Here is a 23,335-nt window from a genome sequence, read left to right on the forward strand (position 1 = left end):
AACAAAGCCTCCTTCTCTGCATGTTCACGTGCGAGTGCATGTACCCATGGCGTGTATGCAGGCCAGACGACAACATGAGTGTTGCCCTCACCTTCCACCTTGTTTGAGACACAGTTTCTTGTCACTGTGTATATCAGCCTAGCTGAGCCCGGATCTCCTGGGGCTTCTCTGACTCTGCCTCCCACCTTGCCATAAGAACACTGGGATTAGAGATGTATGTTCTCCTCTTTTCATGGGCTTATACTTTTGTGGCAGGCAGCTTACTCCTGTTGTTTTTTTAGGGGGGATTTGTACAATATGATTGAAGTGGAAAATAATTAGCATTGTGTAACAACATGACTGTCAGTGACTAATGACTTCGAGGGGAACAATATGGTATTAAACGAAACAAAACAAAAGAAATGCAGGACCTTGAGAGTTTATCTTCTTCATATGCTTATGTAGCAGTAGGAAGAAGAAGAGAGGGTGAGAAGAGAGGAGCTGAATTAAATTGTCCTTCAAGCAAGAGATTTATTAGCCAGCATCCGGGCAGCACAGCACAGCAATGGCAGGCTGTGGGTAGGGCAGTGGGGGCTGGTTTACATGTGACCCATATGTGACAGTGGTCAGGCTGTCTGTTAGATGGTGGTGGGGCATTTGGATGTGTTCTTGTTTGCTCCCAGTCCCTTGCTTAGGGCCTGGTTGCCTGGGGTGCCCGTGCCTTGTAAACACACACGTTACTTCAGTCTTCATTTGTGTATTCCGTCCTGTATAAGGCCCATGTGCCAATTTAAAGGGAGAGTAGTGGATATTGAGGAAGTTAAGGATTTGAAAAGAATACAGCATAAACTATTGAAAATAATTCACATTCTGCCTAGTGGACTCTCTTTGATAGTTTTCTCACTGAATTTAGAAGTTCGTTTCCTGAACATGATCCCCAATTTCACCATTTTCAGACTGAGTGTGGTTAGTCAGGCGATTGGTGTCTCTGTGGCTCTTTAGATTGAGTTAGTGGCCATGATCTTCTGAAGAGAAGACTAAAGAAATAGGCTTTAATAAATTCTAAAGTGCTTTCAAAATAGAATGTCATGGTAGTACTTGAAAATATACTTTAAAACTATGTTTTATTTATGTTTCAAAAATCCTTAAAAAAGATTTAAAAAGGGTGTGTGTGTGTGTGTGTGTGTGTGTGTGTGTGTGTGTGTGTGTGTGTGTAGGGTGTGTCCACAGAGGTCATGAGGGAGCTAGAGTTACAGACGGTTGTGAACTGTCACTTAGGTGTTGGGAGCTGAACTTTGGCACTGTGGAGAGCAGCAGGTCCTCTTAACTGCTGAGCCATTTCTTCAGCTCCATAGAAATCTTATGTAGTAATGAAAAAAAAGCTTTTTCAGGTCAGACTTATTAGAAAGATGTTGATTAGCTGTTCTAGAACTTAAGAGAAAAGACTGAGCAAGATGAAGTAAGTTTAAAATAGGACGTGAAGGGCCTAGATTAGGTGTAAATAGGGTCTACTAGTAGGTGCTTCATTTGAGGTTGTAGTAGCATTGCTTAAAGGGACATTCTGCTGGGAATGTGACAGTGGAGGTCTGGGTCATGTGGTCCCAGAAGGCAGTAAGGACTCTGCTGGGGAGTCTTTGTGGAGATCAGTAGTGTTACATCTTGGCAAATAAGCTGGCTACATTCCGCTTTGGTCCTGAGAATCTGAGTGAGGCTGAGTTAAAAGTAATGAACACATTTGCCTTTGGCAGGACCTTTTAAGACAACTTAGCATCCAGGTTGTTGTGTGATTACCGTTTCCTGTTCTTAGTTATACAGCAGGAGACTGCGGGTGAGCGCTGTACAGCTTGTTGATGAAAGAAGCCTTGAGTGAGTGTAAAGTTCCTAACAGAGCAAGTGCAGACAAAGTAGCTGTAATTGCTGGAGACTTGTGCCAATGACCACCATCCATTGCACAAAGAAACTTACCTGATAAGGTTTGAGAGCTGCACTAATCCAGGCTTCTAAAGAGTGAATCTAGAGGGCTGTTTGGTAATATGCCCATTTACCACAATAATAGTAAAGAGCGTACCTCTGGGGCCCTTGCTCCCCCAGCTCCCATTTTGGCCAGATTTATAGTATCAGGAATGTATTTCCTCCTGTGGAGGAGGCTTTAAATTCACTCAGAAAGCAGTTGGCCACTCTCATAGCATCCTTGCGACCATTGTACCCGTGTTTTTCATGTCTTGTCACACCGATCATTTCTGTAGCTCCTGGGGGAACAGCTGAGTAAGACTTTGGTTATTCTCTGCCCTCTGCAACATGTAGAGTACCTTCTAATACTATGGAAGCTAGCTAGCAGGGAGGAAGGAAGTTTTCTGATTAATAGCAACTTGATTTCTCCATATTTCCAAGTTTAGCTTCTAAGGCCCAGAGAGTGTAGTGCTGTAATAGAAGTGCATGTGTGGGATGAGTGGCTATCAGATATCTTTACTTGGCAGTGTCCTCTAATAGTGCTAGTTTTTAGGCATACAAGGCATTTAGGGTCATAGAGACTTTCACCAAAATTCTAGGAAGCTGCTGAGGCCTGTCTATGTGTAAGAGAATTGGATTCCCTAATAGGATTGGGTTCTCTGTAAGGAGGTTCTAAGGGGTCATTACATCAAACTGACCAGGAAGCCTATGTTACTATGGAGATCCCAGGATGTTGAAGGTGCCAGGACCATGAGCCATACACTGAGGAAGCAGAAGAGAGCCAGCCCAAGAGAGGAGCACATGTGTTGCAGACTGTGTTATAGACAGCAAAATTAGAGGGGTGGGGCTGCTCAAGTTCGCTGGAGTCCAGGTGGTGCAACCACAAACCCAGAGAGTAGACATGGAGCTGCAGGGTTTGGTATTTGCTCTGCTGGTTTTTGGTCATTCTTAGGTTTAATATTTCCTTGCTATGCCTGCATTCTTCCTCGTTGGAATGTGCCATTATATAATAGAAATATTTAACTGGCCTTTGATTTTAGAGGATCTTATGATGCCTTAAGTCACAGAAGAGACTTTGGGCATTGGAACAATATTAGAACTGTTAACATTTGAAAGACTTTACAGATGAACTAAATGTATTGTGCATTGTAGGATGTTAATGAACATTTGAGGACAGAGTTAAGCTGCTAAGGTTTAAATATATTTGGGGATTGAGTTGCTAAGGAGTAGATTTGTATGGTTATTCTTGGTCCTCAACTTGGTGAGGTTTGGAGTCATACACAGAGATATATGTGTTGGTGTTTCAGACAAGGGTAACTTAGGAGGGAAGTCCATCTGAATGTGCATGGCAGCTTCCTATGGGCCAGATCCCACACTTAAGAAAACAAAAGACATTGAACTGAATCTGTTTCCTGACTGAGACATAATCTAACCAGGTACTTCAAGTTCCCAGTGATATGTCTCCCCTGAAGTGATGTATTCCCCTAATCGCTAATCCAAAATAAAGCCTCTTCCAAGTTACGTCCTGTCACATAGCTGGTCACAGCAGTAAAAAACAGTTACTAATGTTGTACAGCTCGATTGTCCTCAGCATTTATTCATACCACCCAAATTAGCTGATGGATATTTGCTTGGGAAACTTGGGATGTCCATCTTGGATAGCGTGGGAGTGTAGAAGGTTTCAGAGTGTGTGGGGAGATGGAAGAGCGCTGGCTGCTCTGTCAGACTCCATTTTCTGCATCCACATGGTAGGTAGCGATGGTTTGTAATTCCAGTCCCAGCGGCTCCAATGCCCTCTTCTCACCTCTGCAGGCACTGCATGCACACGGTACATAGACATACATGTAGGTGAAACACCCATACACATAAATAAAATTATTTAAAAAAGAAACTTTTTAAGAGCTGGCAAGATGGCTCAGCAGTTAAAGGCGTTTGCTGTATGGTCTGATGCCCTAAGTTATACCCACATCAGAGGAAGGAGAACACCAACTCTTTAAAAGTTGTCTTCTAACTTTCAAGCATGTGCCTGCATCTATACACAGCACATGCGCATAACACACACACACAGAATAATCATGGGAGAAAACAAACAAACTCTTAGCACAGGAAGCACACATTCTGAAATCAGACAAAACTGTATCAACGAAATTGATTTTAAGGAAACATACCTATGTGTCAATGTTAGGAATCTCAGAAAAATCTATGTTTTTCTAAGGTATTTTAGTACACAAGAGTCATAGAGTATAAATCTGGAGTGAGTGACTGTACACAGCTAGGAATTATGAATGAAAATATTTGATAATTAAGTGATTTGCCATGTGTATTAAGCCCCACTGTAAGCCAGTCACAGTAGTAATGGCGGCGGCAGCAGCAGCAGCCCAGCTTAGTCTGGGAAGTGAGAAGAGCTGTGTGTACATATTCTCGTATTGAATCTGTGAAATCATTCATACTGCTTTCCTTTTAGAGGAGAGAGATGAGGGAAGTAGAGAATTAATTAGATGCACCAGCTTATGCTACTTACGGTTTAATTTACTTAATATTTATTGAGAGACCTACCACAGACTTGGCCCCATTTTAAGGTGATGAGGCAGTGAGTCAGACAGAGTCCCTGGTTTCATAGAAGTACTTCTTTCATGAGCAAGCTATGGGACAATTAAACATGGGAAGATACACCAAGTCTAACGGCAGTATAGAGATCAAGGGGTCAGTATGGCTGAGGGAGGAGGTGAGAGGGCTCACATAAGGCCTGGATGACTTCCTCGTTGTGCTCTCTCTCTGATAAGATTTCATTTTAGAAGACCTGTGAGGTAGGCACTGTTTGAGGAAGAAAGTTCTTGGAAAAGAAGAGAAAGAAGTCCTGTGCTTAAGAGGATGGCACCACAGGCCATATGTCTGGGTTGGGTAGTGGGGACAATATTTGGAGTTTCCACACACCCTTTTTGACTCTGGAGCATGCGTCTTAATGACTTCTGTAAGCTACTGGGCAGTCTCAGCATCGGTCTACTGCGACCTTGGAGATGCACTTGGAGATGAATATTCTGAGGGAAAGGAAGAGGGTAGTGGTGCTCTACTCTGGAGCTCCTGTGTTGAGACCTGGATCTGGAGAGAGTACTTCTGACGGGAAAGATAGGTGCTATTGTGGACCGCGAGTTTGGGAGGCTGACTGTGTAAAGGGGCTGCTCAGCTCTCTTCAGTGGTTCCCGATTGCATTCCACTCTTTAGAGGAATTGGGTGTCTTCTGGAAAACCCCAAAGCAAAGAAACATACTTTTGAATTATGGTGGACTGTCTTCGTCTCACCCCTTGGAAGGAGCAAAACCGTCTTAGGTCTCTTACATATCTGCTTGAATGTTCCAAAATGCTCCTTTCCCCTCTTTGTAGCTCTGCCATAATACGCATTCCCCTCTGAGCAGAGGCGTGATGCCTTCCTTTGGCTGCAGTTAGAGCTGTAGTTCCTTTGTACTAGCTTGTTTGCAGAAGAAGCTACTCTCAGTCACTGTCCTCCCAGATAGCATTAAATTAGATAGAGTCTACTTATTCATTTTTGAATGAGTTTTGGAATGTCTTTGCTTATGTGTTATAAATATGTAAGCTTCCATATTTTAAGTCACTGAAAGTTTATTTGATCTGTATGGTATTACATATAGGGCATGACATGTAATTTACATGCTCATGTAATTAAATCTAAAGATAATAAATGCAGGATTCTGTTAGGGTCCTTTAGAGGAACACCAAAACCCAGTATGTAATTAGAAAAAGGACTTCTACAGTTGTAGACTGGGAGTTCTGCAATGGCTGCTCCCTCTGTTGAGGAAGCTGGGTGCCTCAGAACAAAGTGGGGGAGGAGTTAGAGGCAAGGTCTAGTCCAGGCCAAGGATGGAGGCTTCAGAGCTCCCTGTAAGACGCTGATGTGAGTGAGCATTCAAGAGCTGGATTAGAACGTATTACCTGTAAGCGATGGCAAGAGCAGCAGAATGCCACACCAGGGCTCAAGCCGAGGCCTGAGCGCCCCCTCTTCCTTTCATTTCTAGTTCTGTCCAGCGCCCAACATATTGGGCAGTGGAGCCCACAAGCAAGTCAGGTTTTCCCTGCTCAGCTCACTGACCCTCTAGAAACATCCTCACAGATACATGGAAAAATGTTCTTTTCTGATTTTCTGTATCTCTTAGTCTGTCATGTTGGTAGCTAAGCTGACCGTCAGAGAAGTTACAGTTTTGAATATAAGATGTTCCTTCACTGTGGAACAGTAGTGATAGTAAAAGCGATTACTCTCTACTGAGAGGTTAGTGTGAGTTAGGGGGCTTTTTGGGTAGAAGATGTCTTTAGGAAAGGACAAAAGTCACCCTTGTTTCCTGTATATTGAGCGCTGAAAACGTTATTACAAATGCGTATACTTGGCTTCATGGCAACGGCCTTCCGGAATGAACACTGTGCCCATTTATAACGGGGACAGGCATGGCAGATGACACAGAGAGCTACTGGGGAGTGAACGCAGATGAGAGCCTGCATACTGCAGTGCTTGGCGCTGCTATCAACAGATGATTGTAAAGGCATCCACAGGGCTTCCTTCCTTCCTACTGAGTGCCTGGAGTGGGATACTTCAGTGCCTGCTACCGCGTGCTAGCCCTCATTCTTACTCACCCGGAAGTCGGCGGCTAGGAAGTGCATTGAAACTCTGTACAAGAATTCTCAGTGAGGATTTCTCTGTGTTTCTCAGACACTATGCCATGTCAATTGATGTTACTAATAGGTTGTTTTTAGCCTTACATTCAATTTTGTCTTTTGTGACATTCATGTTTCTTTAGCAATAAATTGCACCGTGAGCTACTTTCAAGTGAAAAGTCTCCAAAAGTATATATAATACGTAGATTTATTTTCTCATACTTTGATGGAACAATGTAGCCTTTCTTCTCCTTTTTATCCTGATTATGTTGTCTCCTTAATTCCTCAATACTCTGCTCATTAAATGAATTGGATATCCTGTATCTGGTTAATACTTACCAGTGGGAGCGATGGTATTAGCACTCACAAGGAAATGCTGGAGGTTTTCATTTCTTCCAGTCCTTCGCATTTCCCAGTAGGAATTGACTCTAAGCTGTTTTGTGTTTCCACTGCAGTGATGCCTCAGCCAAGGCCCTCTGGGAAGCCTTACTGAACACCAAGCACAAAGAGGCGGTGATGGAAGTCCGGAGACATCTAGTGGAAGCAGCCAGCAGAGAGAACCTGCCCATCAAGATGAGTATGGGTAAGCCTTACCTCCTTGTAGGCAGCAGAAATCCTGCCTGTTTTCAGTAGAAGCAAGGCTGTAGCTTCGAGCCCATCCTGGTGTTTGTCCATTCCGGTTCCTGCCTTCCTGCCGTTCTATCTTCTCTTTTCCCTGCTTCCCTTTTTTAAAAACTATCTTTAATTTTTTTTTTAACAGTCCAGTTGTCATTATCCTTCTCCCTGTCTGCCCTCCCACAGGTCCTCATCCCATTCTTCCTCCCCTGTCTCCAAGAGGATGTCCCCAATCCCCCACCCCACTCCAGGCCACCACCACACATCCTGCCTGGCCTCCACACTCCCTGGGGCTTCAGGTCTCCTGAGGGTTAAGGGCATCTTCTCTCACTGAGGCCAGACCTGCCAGTCCTCTGCTCTGTATGTGTCAGGGGCCTCAGACCGGCTGGTGTGTGCTGCCTGGTTGGTGGCCCAGTGTCTGAGAGACCTTGAGGAGCCAGGTTAATTGAGACTGCTTCCTATGGGGTCGCCCTCCTCCTCAGCTTCTTCCAGCCTTTCCCTAATTCAACCACAGGGATCCCTGGCTTCTGTCATTGGTTGGTTGTAAGTATTGGCATCTGTCTCAGTCAGCTGCTTCTTGGGCCTCTCAGAGGACAGCCATGTTAGACTCCTGTCTATAAGCATATTATCAGTAATAGTGTCAGGTCTTGGAGCCTCCCCTTGAGCTGGATCCCAATTTGGGTCAGTCACTGGACCTCCTTTCCCTCAGACTCTTCTCTAGGGCCCAAGTGAGAATGTTTCAGTCTCACTTGGGGGACAGGGAGGGAGGGACCTGGGTGGGAGAGGGGACAGGGAGAGGAAAAGGGCCAGCAGAAAGAATGAAAAGAGGCAACCTTGGGAGGTAGAGGTAGGGGGACCATCTAGAATGAACCAGAGACCTGGGAGGTGAGAGACGCTCAGGACTCAGATGGAGGGACCTTAGATGAAATGAGTAACAGTGGGGAGAGGGAACTTGTAGAGTCAAACTCCAGCAGAAAGACAGGGCATCAAGTGAGGGATGGGATTGCCAGCCCACAGTCAAAACTCTCACTCAGACTTGTTCTTGTTCCTGCTTCCTTTTATTCTTTCTCTTTGTTGTTTTTAACTGTGGTATGTGTCTATTTATGTGCAGTGTTTGACTACATTGGCATATGTATATGTATAGGTACACATGCACATGAAGATCAAAGGTTGACGTCAATGGCTATCTTACTTCAGAACTTCCCATCCTATTTACAGAGGCAGGTTGGATAGAAATCCCTTAGCTCTACTTCTTGAGCATGGAGATCACATGCCAGACTTTTATGTGGGACTAGGGATGCACAGTTCACTCTGTACAAGTCCAGCTTATCCGGTAGCCCACCATCCTGCCCCCTTCCCCTTGACTGGTCTCAACACAGACTCCTCTTTCCTTAGCTCCCCAGCACTGGGATGAACTGCTGTGCTGGGCTCGTTGCCACCTTCCTCACCACAATCCTGTACGTTTGTTTAGCTTGGAGTTCCATACTCAGAAGTACAGCGAAACAAGGACTGATTCCTATTGTGAATTAAGAAAGGGCAGAGTGCTTAGAAGATCCTGATGATGATTTATACTGTGTTTTAGTGGCAAACCTTATGATGTTTATCATAGAACATAAATCAAATTTTATATCTCAACACTAGACTCTTTAAAGATCAATAAACTTTACTTTTCTCAAGAGCTCTGTCTTTGAAAATAACCAAAGCCAGAAATTTTAAAAACATCCAGCAAAGCATCCTGAGTAATTCCACAAAGAATTCAAATTTATCAACTCCCACAACCCCCAAAAAAAGATAACATACTTTTCTTTATCCCCAAACTCCAGACAGAGGAGGTGGGGGTTGTGGGGAAGAAAGAGACAGTGGATTGTTAGCAGGGTCAGCTCATGCTCCGTGCCTGTGCCAAGTCCGTCTAGTCAGATAAGGCAGTGCGGTGATCCACTTCTGCTTACTGTCACCAGGCAGGATTTCTTGTGGGCCTCATTCCCACATACAGACCTAGAACCATGAGAAGTTAGGAAAAGAACTGGAAGTTTCCAACACATCGAGGCATCAGTATTTGAAAACTGCCTTTCAGCCGGCTTATTCATAGTTACGTACTGGTCATACTGGGTCAGTGGTGGGGATTTGAACTGCAGCAGTCAGAAAGAAAGTAAACGCCCCCAGGACTCCCTGGCCTCTGCTGCAAAGGTTACTAAATATGAACTTTTCTGCCTTCAATCAAAGCTTGTGGTGTGTGTTTTTTGAGACATTAAACAGCTTTTGATTCTAGAACAAGGATTCCTCAGTATTTAAATTTATGAGATGGTTTTACCTGCTGGAATCCTCAGATCAATATAAAATCCCCCACCCCCTGCAGTATGAACACTAATAGATCTAAACTGTGTTTTCTTCAATGATAAAAGTAATTGCTAAAACAAAGAAAAAACTTCATTTTATCATTCTATATCTAAATATCTGTCATCTCACTGAGAGTTTGTTATTAAATTGTCAGTTAAGTAGATACATTCCAGAGAAGTGATTTCTAAAACACTAGAAAGGGAATTGTATTTTTTTCTGTGATTTTCATACAAGGAAAAAATGTCTTCTAAAAGTAAGAAAACAAATAGACCCTAAGAAATACATTCGTTTCAACCCACAAAGGCCATAGAAATTCCTATGGCAGGTTTCCCAGCATGCCTCTCTCCAGAGGTCCACTGTGGCTAAAGGGTCTTCAGGGCCTGATCCTTGCTCTTTGCAGAAGGGATGTGCTCTCCAGTGTTGTACTTGTGGCAGGAACACCCCATTAGAGTGCAGTGAAACATTAGTGTCCTTTCTTTCACCTCCGTGCATGCAAGCCTGAGACCTCTGCTTATTAGTTTGGGGCTGTGTTTTTCTTTTTCTTTTTTCTTTTTTAAATGTATTTGTTTATTATTTTTTTAATCGTTATTAACTTGAGTATTTCTTATTTACATTTCGATTGTTATTCCCTTTCCTGGTTTCCAGGCCAACATACCCCTAGCCCCTCCCCCTCCCCTTCTATATGGGTGTTTCCCTCCCCATCCTCCCCCAATTACCACCCTCCTCCCAACAATCATGTTCACTGGGGGGTTCAGACTTGGTAAGATCAAGGACTTCCCCTTCCACTGGTGCTCTTACTAGGCTATTCATTGCTACCTATGAGGTCAGAGTCCAGGGTCAGTCCATGTGTAGTCTTTGAGGAGTGGCTTAGTCCCTGGAAGCTCTGGTTGCTTGGCATTGTTGTTCATATGGGGTCTCGAGCCCCTTCAAGCTCTTCCAGTCCTTTCTCTGATTCGTTCAATGGGGGTCCCGTTCTCAGTTCAGTGGTTTGCTGCTGGCATTCGCCTATGTATTTGCCATATTCTGGCTGTGTCTCTCAGGAGAGATCTACATCTGGTTCCTGTCGGCCTGCACTTCTTTGCTTCATCCATCTTGTCTAATTGGGTGGCTGTATATGTATGTGCCACATGTGGGGCAGGCTCTTAATGGGTGTTCCTTCTGCCTCTGTTCTAAACTTTGCCTCCCTATTCTTTGCCAAGGGTGTTCTTGTTCCCCTTTTAAAGAAGGAGTGAAGCATTCGCATTTTGATCATCCCTCTTGAGTTTCATGTGTTCTGTGCATCTAGGGCAATTCAAGCATTTGGGCTAATAGCCACTTATCAGTGAGTGCATACCATGTGTGTTTTTCTGTGATTGGGTTACCTCACTCAGGATGATATTTTCCAGTTCCATCCATTTGCCTATGAATTTCATAAAGTCATTGTTTTTGAAAGCTGTGTAATATTCCATTGTGTAGATGTACCACATTTTCTGCATCCATTCCTCTGTTGAAGGGCATCTGGGTTCTTTCCAGCTTCTGGCTATTATAAATAAGGCTGCTATGAACATAGTGGAGCATGTATCTTTGTTATATATTGGGGCATCTTTTGGGTATATGCCCAAGAGTGGTATAGCTGGGTCTTCAGGTAGTTCAATGTCCAATTTTCTGAGGAACATCCAGACTGATTTCCAGAGTGGTTGTACCAGTCTGCAATCCCACTAACAATGGAGGAGTGTTCCTCCTTCTCCACATCCTCACCAGCATCTGCTGTCACCTGAGGTTTTGATCTTAGCCATTCTGACTGGTGTGAAGTGAAATCTCAGGGTTGTTTTGATTTGCATTTCCCTTATGACTAAAGATGTTGCACATTTCTTTAGGTGTTTCTCAGCCATTCGGCATTCCTCAGCTGTGAATTCTTTGTTTAGCTCTGAACCCCATTTTTAATAGGGTTATTTGTCTCCCTGCAGTCTAACTTCTTGAGTTCTTTGTATATTTTGGATATAATTCCTCTATCTGTTGTAGGATTGGTAAAGATCTTTTCCCAATCTGTTGGTTGCCGTTTTGTCCTAACCACAGTGTCCTTTGCCTTACAGAAGCTTTGCAGTTTTATGAGATCCCATTTGTCGATTCTTGATCTTAGAGCATAAGCCATTGGTGTTTTGTTCAGGAAATTTTCTCCAGTGCCCATGTGTTCAAGTTGCTTCCCCACTTTTTCTTCTATTAGTTTGAGTGTATCTGGTTTGATGTGGAGGTCCTTGATCCACTTGGACTTAAGCTTTGTACAGGGTGATAAGCATGGATCGATCTGCATTCTTCAACATGTTGACCTCCAGTTGAACCAGCACCATTTGCTGAAAATGCTATCTTTTTTCCATTGAATGGTTTTGGCTCCTTTGTCAAAAATCAAGTGACCATAGGTGTGTGGGTTCATTTCTGGGTCTTCAATTCTATTCCATTGGTCTATCTGTCTGTCTCTGTACCAATACCATGCAGTTTTTATCACTATTGCTCTATAATACTGCTTGAGTTCAGGGATAGTGATTCCCCCTGAAGTCCTTTTACTGTTGAGGATAGTTTTAGCTATCCTGGGTTTTTTGTTATTCCAGATGAATTTGCAAATTGTTCTGTCTAACTCTTTGAAGAATTGGATTGGTATTTTGATGGGGATTGCATTGAATCTGTAGATTGCTTTTGGTAAAATGGCCATTTTTACTATATCAATCCTGCCAATCCATGAGCATGGGAGATCTTTCCATCTTCTGAGGTCTTCTTCAATTTCTTTCTTCAGAGTCTTGAAGTTCTTATTGTACAGATCTTTTACTTGCTTGGTTAAAGTCACACCGAGGTATTTTATATTATTTGGGACTATTATGAAGGGTGTCGTTTCCCTAATTTCTTTCTTGGCTTGTTTCTCCTTTGTGTAGAGGAAGGCTACTGATTTATTTGAGTTAATTTTATACCCAGCCACTTTGCTGAAGTTGTTTATCAGGTTTAGTAGTTCTCTGGTGGAACTTTTGAGATCACTTAAATATACTATCATATCATCTGCAAATAGTGATATTTTCACTTCTTCTTTTCCAATCTGTATCCCCTTGATCTCCTTTTGTTGTCTGATTGCTCTGGCTAGAACTTCAAGAACTATATTGAATAAGTAGGGAGAGAGTGGGCAGCCTTGTTTAGTCCCTGATTTTAGTGGGATTGCTTCAAGTTTCTCTCCATTTAGTTTAATGTTAGCAACTGGTTTGCTGTAAATGGCTTTTACTATGTTTAGGTATGGGCCTATTCCTATTCTTTCCAGGACTTTTATCATGAAGGGGTGTTGAATTTTGTCAAATGCTTTCTCAGCATCTAATGAAATGATCATGTGGTTCTGTTCTTTCAGTTTGTTTATATAATGGATCACGTTGATGGTTTTTCGTATATTAAACCATCCCTGCATGCCTGGGATCAAGCTTACTTGATCATGGTGGATGATTGTTTTGATGTGCTCTTGGATTCGGTTTGCCAGAATTTTATTGAATATTTTTGCGTCGATATTCATAAGGAAAATTGGTCTGAAGTTCTCTTTCTTTGTTGGGTCTTTGTGTGGTTTAGGTATAAGAGTAATTGTGGCTTCATAGAAGGAATTCGGTAGTGCTCCATCTGTTTCAATTTTGTGGAATAGTTTGGATAATATTGGTATGAGGTCTTCTATGAAGGTCCTCCAGTTTCTCCTTGTTGCCCGGCTTTTGTAGAGGTGCACAAAGGATGCTTCTGTCCCTCCAACTTACTGCCTCCTCTTGGTCAGTTCCTAAGGTTGGTAACATTTGCATCATGGCCATTCTGAAGTGAAGCTGACTACCTGTATAATTCCATGCTGTTGTCTGATTGGTGTTAAGGCCCCAATACTAGTTGGGTCACCCCAACACTTGTGACCACCATCATTTGTATGTCATCAGTGCAAACACAGTAAAGTAGCAGAACTTCAGCATCATCGATGTAGTTTTGACCATGCCTGACAGTGGGTCAGGAACATGGGTTTGTGGGCACATCTCTGATGTGGTTTACAATCATATTCTAAAGATGCCATACTCTATGGGATTTAAATTGACACAATTCCTTAGAGATCAGTGGAGTCACTGTTAGATGTTAAAAATGAGGCAATCCTGACAGGTCAGCAAATGCCATGTGGTTAGCCTGAGACACTTGAGCATATGAGGGACAAACAGACTTAGGAGGAGAGCTGGATGGACAGGGAGACTTTGTGTATGTAACAGCAGCAGTCAAACCCACAGTCACACCCTGAGTGGAGCTTGGGGAGTCCTGTGGGAGAGTTGGGGGAAGGACTGAGGGACCTGAAGAGGATAGAGACTCCCCAGGAAGATCAATAGAGTCAACTCACCTGGACCCTTGGGGCTCCCCGAGACTGAACCAAAGAGCGAGCACGGGCTGTACCCAGGCCCCTGCCCATATGCAGCACACATACAGCTCGGTCTTCGTGTAGGCCCCCAACAGCAGAGAGGGAGCTGTCCTTGAATCTGTTGGACTGTATTGCCTACCTCAGTGGGAGAGTCTCATCCTGCAGAGACTTGATGTGCCAGGGTAGGGTGACCCAGGGGGACCTCGCTCTTCCCAGAAGAGAAGGGAAGAGGAAATGGGGGAAGGACTATAGGAGGGGGAACTGGGAAGAGGGGGCAGATATTGGGATGTAAAGTGAAAAACAATAGTAATTAAAGTAGAAGGGGTCTTGAATTTGGGAGGGAATGAGTATGAACAGGAGGAATGGAGTAGAAGTTATATAAATACAGCACTCATGTATGAAATTCTCAAAGAAGTAAAACACTTAAATTAAAAGTGGAAGTAGAACTCAGTGAATTTTTTCTAGAGACTATACAGAGTTCAAGATAAAAATACCATTTTTATTTATTGAAAACATAACTGTAAGCCGGGTGTGGTGGTGCATACACCCTGGAATCTCCAAGCCTGGTAGGCTGGTGAAGGACGAACAGTAATTAGAGGACAGCCTCGGGGAAGTAGAGAATTCCAAGCCATCATGAGCTAGACCTTGTTTCAGGAAACTAAATTTAAAACATGCACCATAGTTATTATGTATATTTTTTAAAGTTCTTGCAGGGTTTATAGATCAGGCTGCAGACTATTCAAAATTATTCCGTATCATATAAAATCCCAGCTATCAGGCTTCATTTTGAATGATTGAACATATTTGTATAAGTAAACAATAATTGTGTGTCCAGCACAAACAACGAGCTGGAGACCAACAAAGGAGTTATTTATACAAGTAATTCATTAGCACCTATGAGCTTATCAAAGTAACTCACCACCACCCAGATACATGAGTATTACAGTCATGTTAGAAAAGCAGGCCTGGGACCTTACTGAGCACAGCTTACATATGAGCAGTGGCTGAGGCACCTCGGTCACATCAGTGCAGCCACACCGCTTTCACCCCCGCCGAGCAGGCATCCCAGGACAAGGACAACGGGCACCTGCTGGTCTTTGGGTCTTGAGTCGGACACCAGGCTCCTGCCTTTTTGCATTGTTCCTCATCCAGGCCAGCTTTGTGTGGAGAACAAGCTCTGTACCTCATTCTCAGCCATGTCTACGTGCCTTGAGGAGTGCCCTCTCTCCCTCCCTCCCTCCCTCTCTCTCTCTCTCTCTCTCTCTCTCTCTCTCTGTCAGTTCAATTTGACTTATGGGAAACTCTTGAATTTATTCATTTTTTTAAAAAGTGGGTTTTCTGTTTACCGGGCTCGTTTTTATTCTTCTTTCTGCTAACTTAAGGTTTGTTCTTTTTCTAGTTCCTTGAGACTCAATGATAGACTATTTGGGATCTCTAAGTTTTTTTTTTTTAAAGATTTATTCATTTATTATATATAAGTACACTGTAGCTGTCTTCAGACACACCAGAAGAGGGCATCGAATCTCTTTACAGATGGTTGTGAGCCACCACGTGGTTGCTGGGAATTGAACTCAGGACCTCTGGAAGAGTAATCAGGTGCTCTTAACCGCTGAGCCATCTCTCCAGCCCCTGGGATCTCTAAGTTTTATTGGTGTAATTTACCATTTAGAATGTTGCATCCCAGAGATTTTGATCAGTTTTGCTTATTTTTCCTAAGGAGTTTTTATTTTTATTGTGTGTGTATTAGTGACACAGAGAGATGGACATATGCACAGAGACACATAGAGGGACACACATGCACAGAAACACAGACACACACACACAGAGACACACACATACACAGACACACACACACACACACACACACACACACACACACACACACACACACACAAAAGAGAGAGAGACAGAGAGACAGAGAGGGATACGTACTTCGAATGGTACCAGATTTGAACCTTCAAAGCCTCCTCTCAGGGCTTTTTCTCTTCTACCAAGCACACACCTCCTAGACCTTCCCAGACATCACTGTCAACTCAGCACCAAGTGTTGAATGTTAGTGTTGAATGTTAGTGTCTCTATATGGTATTTCTTATTCAAACTACTATATTGTGTGTGTGTGTGTGTGTGCGCGCGCATGTGCACACATGCTCACATGCATGTGTGTGCACTTGTGGTGCCTATGGAGAGCAGACCAGCGGTGTTGCACTTCCTGGAACTAGCGTTACAGGAGGTTGTAAACTAAACTCTCATCTACTGAAGAGCAGTAAATGCTCTTACTTCTGAGCCAAGTTATGTCTAAATTTCCCTTTTGGGTTTATCTATTGGCTTCTTGGGAGGAGTGTGGTGTTTAACTTCTGCATGTTTGTGAATGTTCTAAGATTCCTTCTGTTGTTGATTGTAAGTCACACTGCTGTAGCTGGAAAACATACACCAAACCATTCCAATCTTGAATTCATTAAGACTTGTTTTGTGCTATAATATTGTGCCTCTCTGAGAGAATGTTTCTTACCAGAGTGTTCCTTGCATGCTAGAGAAGCACACATATTTCACCACTACTGAACAAATGGTTTTATATATGTCCACTAGGTCTAACTGGACTAAATAGGGCATTGAAGTCTATTAGTTTTTGAAACTAAATGCATTTTAATAGAAAACAAAATGCAAAATAATTTTTCAGAAAACAAATACTTAATCCCTTAGCAGACATCAGGACTTGCTTTGTCCTTAGAGCATGGTCGATACTTGTGAGTGTGCACTCGTGATTCATCCCCAGTTCACACTAACACTGCAGTGAGGTGGAAGCAGGTCATTGAGGGAGAAAAAGACCAACAAGCCACAATAAACAATTATCTTTAAATCCAGCATTTCTTAAGTCTATCTTGTGACTTAATCAAAATTATTATTCTTTTTCATAATTTTGTTGATGGTGTAGGGATGGAACCTCAGGTGACTGGCGCAGCGCTGAGGCTCACCCTCTGCCCACCACAGTGCTTCTCCCCAGGGTAAAGATGCTGACAGAAGTGCAGCCAATGGAAGAATACCTTTCCCACCATCACTGGAGGAGTCCATGCTCGGTAGCTACCTGCCTGCCCACAGAAGCACAGCATATGGTTATGGTGCCTCTTTCTCCTGATGCACTGGGCCACCAAAGTCTGAATCCCCTGAACCTCAAAATTCCAAGTATTATAGCTATAGGAGTCACTTGCTGGCAGTGCTAGGTTTCCTCTTCTCAATAATAAAATTATTAATTATATAATAAAAATCCTGGTTTTATCATTATAGAAAAGGAAAGACTACCAGATCATCCCTTCCCTTCCTAGTTCTTGTCCCTCAAGGGGCAGCCACAGGAGATACTGTCTACAGCTGCTATAGGGAGAGTTCTTCCACTGGGAAGAGACAGATGCAAAAGCAAGGTGCCTGTATGAAGCAGGAGGCCTGAGGCCTGGGTGCATCCCAGCTCTCAAATGGAGCCTTGTGCACTAGTCTTGTGCATATGTTGAGTGCATGTGGGGTTGCGGAGGCCACTTTTAGCAAGTCCTGGGATCACACAAGAGGATCAAGGACATTTAGGTTTTATCCAGGTGGCAACTGGGTAGAGCTGGAAGACTGCTGAAGTCTTCTATTATTAAACTAGAGCCTAATAATCTTTTTTTAGATTTATTAATATTTGCTTTAACTAGTTAATGTTTTGCTATATATTTATACCTACATTTTAAAGATTGGTTTACTTTATGTGTATGAATATCTTGCTTGCACGTATGTGCACCACTCCATGTACCTGGTCCCCATGGAGTTCGGAAGAGGAACTTCAGTTTGAATTGCTGTGAACTGCCCTGTGAGTTTTGGGAACCAAACCCAAGTCCTCTGCAAGAGAAAGTGCCCTCAACCACCGAGCTGTCTCTCATCTTCTTGATGTATTTACACTACCTATATTCACTTCTTTCAACAGTCTTGGTGTGAATACTATTTTGTCATATAAAATATAGACCACTTTTGTTTTCTGTTTTCCAGTATGTATATGAGCTCTTTTTTCATCTTTCCATTTTAAGTCCATGTGTGTCATTTAAGTCAGAAGGAATCTCCTATCGGCCACTGTAACCCTTCCTATTTAGGTTCCTACTGGGTGAAAACTTGTTTTCTGGTTCATTACTCCTTGCTTGTTGTATACCTTTGTGCTATGGTTTTCTCTGCAGCGTGAAGCTCTAATTCCTGTCTTTTCCTGTTTGTGCATCTGCTGCAGTCTTCTGTTCTGTGGTTACCATGAGGCTCCCAGAAGACATATTGTTATAATAGACTATTTTAAGCTCGTGACAGCTTTGATCACAGACAAATGCCTAGGCTTTTACCCCTTTTCCTAAATTTATATTTTTGTGTTTACAGCCAACATATTTTTGTATATTTCTCTAACTTACTGTAACTACAGTTTTTTTTTTTTTTGAAGAATTTAACTTGTGGTGTTCATACTAGAGACTTAAGAGATTTTCATACTGCTATTGCAGTAGTGAAGTATTCTGACTTTGACAATGTATTCATCTCTAAGTGTGAGTTTTATGGTTTTGGAGACTTACCTGATAGTAACTGCCATCATTTCCTTTCTAAATGAAGACTTTCCTTGAGGAATTTCTAATGAAGGCTGGGGCTGTAGCAGAATTTTGTCTAGCATGGATGAAACCCTAGGTTCAGTCCCCAGCACTGTATAAACTTGGCTTGGTGGTACATGGCTGTAATCTCAGCACTGAGTGGGTAGAGGCACGAGGATCAGAAGTTCATGTAGAAGTCACTCTGACTAGAAAAAAAATCCTCTTAAGACAGATCAGTTTGGAAACTGGACCAGGATTGCCATGAATTTGGGACCAACCTGAGCTAGACAGTAAGTTCTAAACCTGTCTGGGCCATGTAAGGAGAGAGGCCCTGCCTCAAACAGTCGAGCAGGGTTCCTGGGCTACACCCTGTGGGGGTCAATTTCCTAAATTTGCTTGCCTAGGCAAGAGTGTCTTTCTCCATTTCTGAAGTAAAGCTTTGCTGAGCATTATAGTATCAAGTGGCAGATCCTCCCTTCATTCCTCATGGGCTGTCTCTCCCACAGTCCACTTCTACTCCTCCTTACCCTCTCCTTGAGAGAGCATCTGCTCATGTCAAGGTCTCCTTTTTACTTTTATGCACACACATGCACAGACACATTTAAATGGAGACTCCACATCTGGAAGTGTTTCAGTTAACATAATGCCCTTTAGCTCCAAGCCATGCCTTCACCTTTCTTTAAAACTGAGTAAGATTCCACTGTATGTTTGTACATCTTCTTTATCTATCTCTTGTTGGTCGATAGGTAGACATAGTTCCATTCTTAGCTATCGCGAATACTGCAGTGGGAAGTGTGGGCGAGCTGGGGTCTCTGTGGCCTGCTGACTCAGCGCTCTATGGATGTACACCCAGGGTGACATGGATAGATCATATGGCAGCTTCTATTTTAATATTATTTTAGTTATTTACCATGTGTGTGCATATGTATGTATGAGCATGTGAGTAAGGGTATGCATGGAGGTCATAGGACACATTTGTAAGTCAGTTCTTGCCTTCTGCTCTATTGAGGATCTGTCCTACAGGGGACCCGAGTTTCATTCCCAGCACACACATGTCCACAACCATCTGTTCCTCCAGTCCCAGGGACCTTCTGCCCTCTATTGACCTCATTTGGAATCAGGCATGCACATGGTATGTACACACACAACACACACACACATACACACACAACACATACACACACAACACACACACACAACACACACACACACACACACAGGCCAAAATAAAATAAAATGTAAAATAAAATGTAAAAACAAAAAACCAAGCTCAGATTAGATAAATGTATGAAGGTGAATAGAAAAATGCAAGTTTTAAATGTAAAGAACACTAACAGCAATAAAAACAGTAAGATAAAGTGCAAACACTACAGAAAGTACAGTTGGATACAAAAAGCCCGAAGGGATGGAGATGCCAGTGAACATGGGGGATGGGAAAGAGAGAAAACAGCAAGTAAGTGAAATGGATGACTTACCCAGAGGACAAGCTTGTGGCTGGGGCACGGCTGTGCAGGGCTGGGACTGAGGGCTTCCCTGTGTTTATAGTGGCTTAGGGGTAGGGGTGCATCTTCATAGTTGAGCTCAGGCTCCAAGCAATAAAAAGGCAGAGGAGGGGTCTGGGCAGTGCCTCCTGTGAGGTTTGTTGCCACAGGGCAGTGAGCTGTACCAGCTTGGCTCGAGAATGGTGTCCTATCCTATAAGACTGTGGTACAGGATGACAGTCAAAGAGATGCTCGGTTCCTGGTCATTGTCAGCTCCTTTACTAGGGACACACCCTAGAAGTAGCCCTTGTTTCAAGATGACACAGTACAGCATCGCGCTCCACTGTGTGTTAAGACACGCTGTCAGTTCTTTGCTGGAATCAGACAAGGTGAATTTCTACATAGTTAGCTCCAGGCCGCGCCCTGAGCTGAGGTCTGGAACTGTGCCATGCATGATTCCAGAGAAGGAGTCCTGGCACAGCGGTGCAGCCACTGGAGTCCTGTATGACTTCATTTCAGGGAGAAGTCCCTCCTGAGGTTTTTGTCTTCAAGATTTATTTTATTTATTTCGTGGGTCCTGGAAACTATTGCCAAAGCAGCAGGCACTCTTAACTGCTGGTCTAGTCCTCCAGCCCACCTTCCTGGTTTTCTTCACTTCCTTTCCTTCCCCTCCCCTCCCCTTCCCTCTCCTTTCCTCCCATCTCTTCTATTCCCCTCCCTTCCCCTCCCCTCACTCTCTTTTCTTTTTTAATGGCAGCAGGGACAGCAGAGCCAGATTCTTCCTTTTGGTCTATGTGTTCATCCAGACTTGGTTGTAGTGTCTTCAGAGCTCTCCTTCACTTGCCCTCGTCTAAACGTAGCTGTCTGTTTATTGGAGAGGTCCTTTGCATTAGAGTGGACCCACCAATGTTCCTTTGGCACATTCCTGGTTTCTCTGCCTGGATAGCGAAGTCTTTTGCTCTCTACTGAGGTAGGGTTAGCCCTGGGAATGCAGGAGCTACATAGAAAAGCAAGCTGTGTTTCTTGTGGTTTCCTATTACACCCTTTTGTGTCACTTCAGCGAGAGCTGCTGCCTTTCTCTCTGGGACCTGTGATTCTGTGATGGTTGTGCTTTACTCCAGATCAGCCCAGAAAAGGCCCTCTGACTGATTTCTTTGGACCCATTGAATTGATTCTCTTCATAGAACTGAACACTCTTTCAAATTAGTTTGTTTTCTACTGTGACACAGGGCTAAAAAAGTGTGTGTAACCAGAACTCACACTCTTAAAGCCTGCCTCTCAAACCTTCTTGAATATTTACGGTGTTATAAAGTGGACATCAGTTTGCAGCTGTGCTTTATCCAAGCTTCACTGTACAGATGGCTGTATATACTGCCCTTGACATCCCTGTGGAGGAAGATTTATATGGTCTTCTCCCCCTCTCTCGGTCTCTCCCTTTTAATAATTTGTTTCTGTGTCTCATAGTCATCACCATCAGGAAATGTTTTTCTCATGTGTAGCTTAAATCTCCCATCTGCATCTCAACCATATTTCTTTACCCTTGACCTCGGTTGAGGTGGGAAGCGGGCAGTTACTATTGCTCCTCACTTCTGTGGCTGTTGAAAGACAGAGCTTTACCCATTGTACAAATCAGTGGTAGTAATAAAGTCAGATTTCCCAGAGAAAAATAAACATCTGTCCATTGTACATGAAACAGACATTACTTTGTCTCAGAATCAAGTGAGTATTAAGGAAGAGACACTCATCTGAGCTTATGGGGAGTCGAGATGACTGCGTACATAAAATAAAGCATTAGTATTCTCCTCCGTCCCTTAACTTCACCATCTGCTTCTCAGAGGAGCGTGTGAATGAGGCAGTATAACTACAGTATGTAACTGAGCTCTGCTATGAATAGTGATATAGTTCATATTGATGTAAGCAGTATCGATTGATTTTGAACATTCAGATGTAACCTATGGAAAAAGAATGTAATGCTAAAACTGTGCTTATGGAATGAAATATAAATACCAATAAATTTTGACCAGGCAAAAACAAAGGGACAGATGATTTAAAGGGTAAAAGGCAGGGACATAAGGAGTAAAAAGAAGGGAGAAGGACTTAGTGTCTTTTTAGAACTTGAATAATGTGTCACCTGTTGAAGGTGGCGACAAATAAGACAGCTTCGGCATATAATGCAAGTAGCATAGCCACCGATGGGAGTATCGAATGCTTTTGTCTGTCTGTAAACTACATCGTGACTCTTCTGGTTGCTTCCCATCATTCTGTGAGTCCCTTGAGAAGCCCCTGCATATAGGGTAGGCATTCAGCCTTCGTACATTATTTACAAAAATTGCCACTGCTTTCTAAAACAAAATTTGTTGTTTCACAGCTTGATATTTACAATGTACTCTGATTATATCCTCCTCATTATCCTCTCTTATCTCCCAGTTGAGACCCCTTTTCAGGTCCCCTTTGTACATTGCCTGCTGTCAGTCTGTAACATTTGGCTTTCATGCTGAGCACTGAGTCAGCATTCTGTTTGCCCTAATAATGCCGTCTGCCATGAGTATTTACACTCAGCAGACCTGACTCTTTGGCCTGTATGTTATTTATCTGTACTCCTGAAAAAACCTTGTGTTTTGCAAAGATTATTTTAGGCATCAGAGCTCATTGTGAAAGGAAAATTTACCTTCTGGAACATTCCATTCTATCTATTTATCTATTTATTTTTCTATCTATCTATCTATCTATCTATCTATCTATCTATCTATCTATCTATCTATCTCTTTCATATGTAGAATTTATTTTCACATATACACAAATATACATATCTATACACACATACATTCATTATAACTTTGTAATCAAAGCATTAACAAAAAGAATAAAGATCTTGAATAAAATACTGGGACAGTTAAAAAGACAGTTAATTTGTACACATCAGTTTGTAGCAAATATGGACTTGATATAAAGTGTTGAAGTTGGCTCCTTGTGCTGTAGTTGAGAGGTGGAGGCCATTTGGCATTGGAAGCAAAGGGAAGCACACTAAAGATGGTGGCCACTGAGCAGGATGGCAAGTGAGGCCAGGCCTGATGGCAGAGCTGAGAGGCAGGGCTGGAGGTGAGCGCTGCTTCCTTAGCTTCCAGCTCTTCTGTAGCTGCGCTGCTCAGTGCTGCCCATGTAGTTTGTTTTCTCCAAGAGATAATTGTAGTTTAATGAGCTTGCTTCAGTGAACTGCATTAGTAGTTTAAAGACTTAAAAGTCACTTTTCCAGTGTCAAAGTGTCACTTTCCAAACAGTTGCTGTATATCATTGTGACCTTGATATAAAGTAACCTTTCTTTTGTGGTCCTTAAAAGTATCTTGCAGAGCCTTC

At 42.9% G+C, this 23,335-nt stretch overlaps 1 protein-coding gene across 2 annotated transcripts in view; it reads left to right on the forward strand.

Annotated features, from left to right (window-relative positions):
* The window catches only part of Scfd2 (sec1 family domain containing 2), a 332,032-nt gene that overhangs the window by 18,418 nt on the left and 290,279 nt on the right, over nucleotides 1-23,335 (forward strand). For both annotated transcript variants that reach the window (XR_010057401.1, NM_001017499.1), the window contains exon 3: nucleotides 7,046-7,173. Coding sequence is in view for 1 of the 2 variants with exons in the window: in NM_001017499.1 (NP_001017499.1) it covers nucleotides 7,046-7,173 (128 nt within the window). In the remaining variant the exon portion in view is untranslated. The remainder of the gene's footprint in view (nucleotides 1-7,045; nucleotides 7,174-23,335) is intronic.

The sequence above is a fragment of the Rattus norvegicus genome, chromosome 14, assembly GCF_036323735.1.
Source record: "Rattus norvegicus strain BN/NHsdMcwi chromosome 14, GRCr8, whole genome shotgun sequence".
Classification (NCBI taxonomy): domain Eukaryota; kingdom Metazoa; phylum Chordata; class Mammalia; order Rodentia; family Muridae; genus Rattus; species Rattus norvegicus.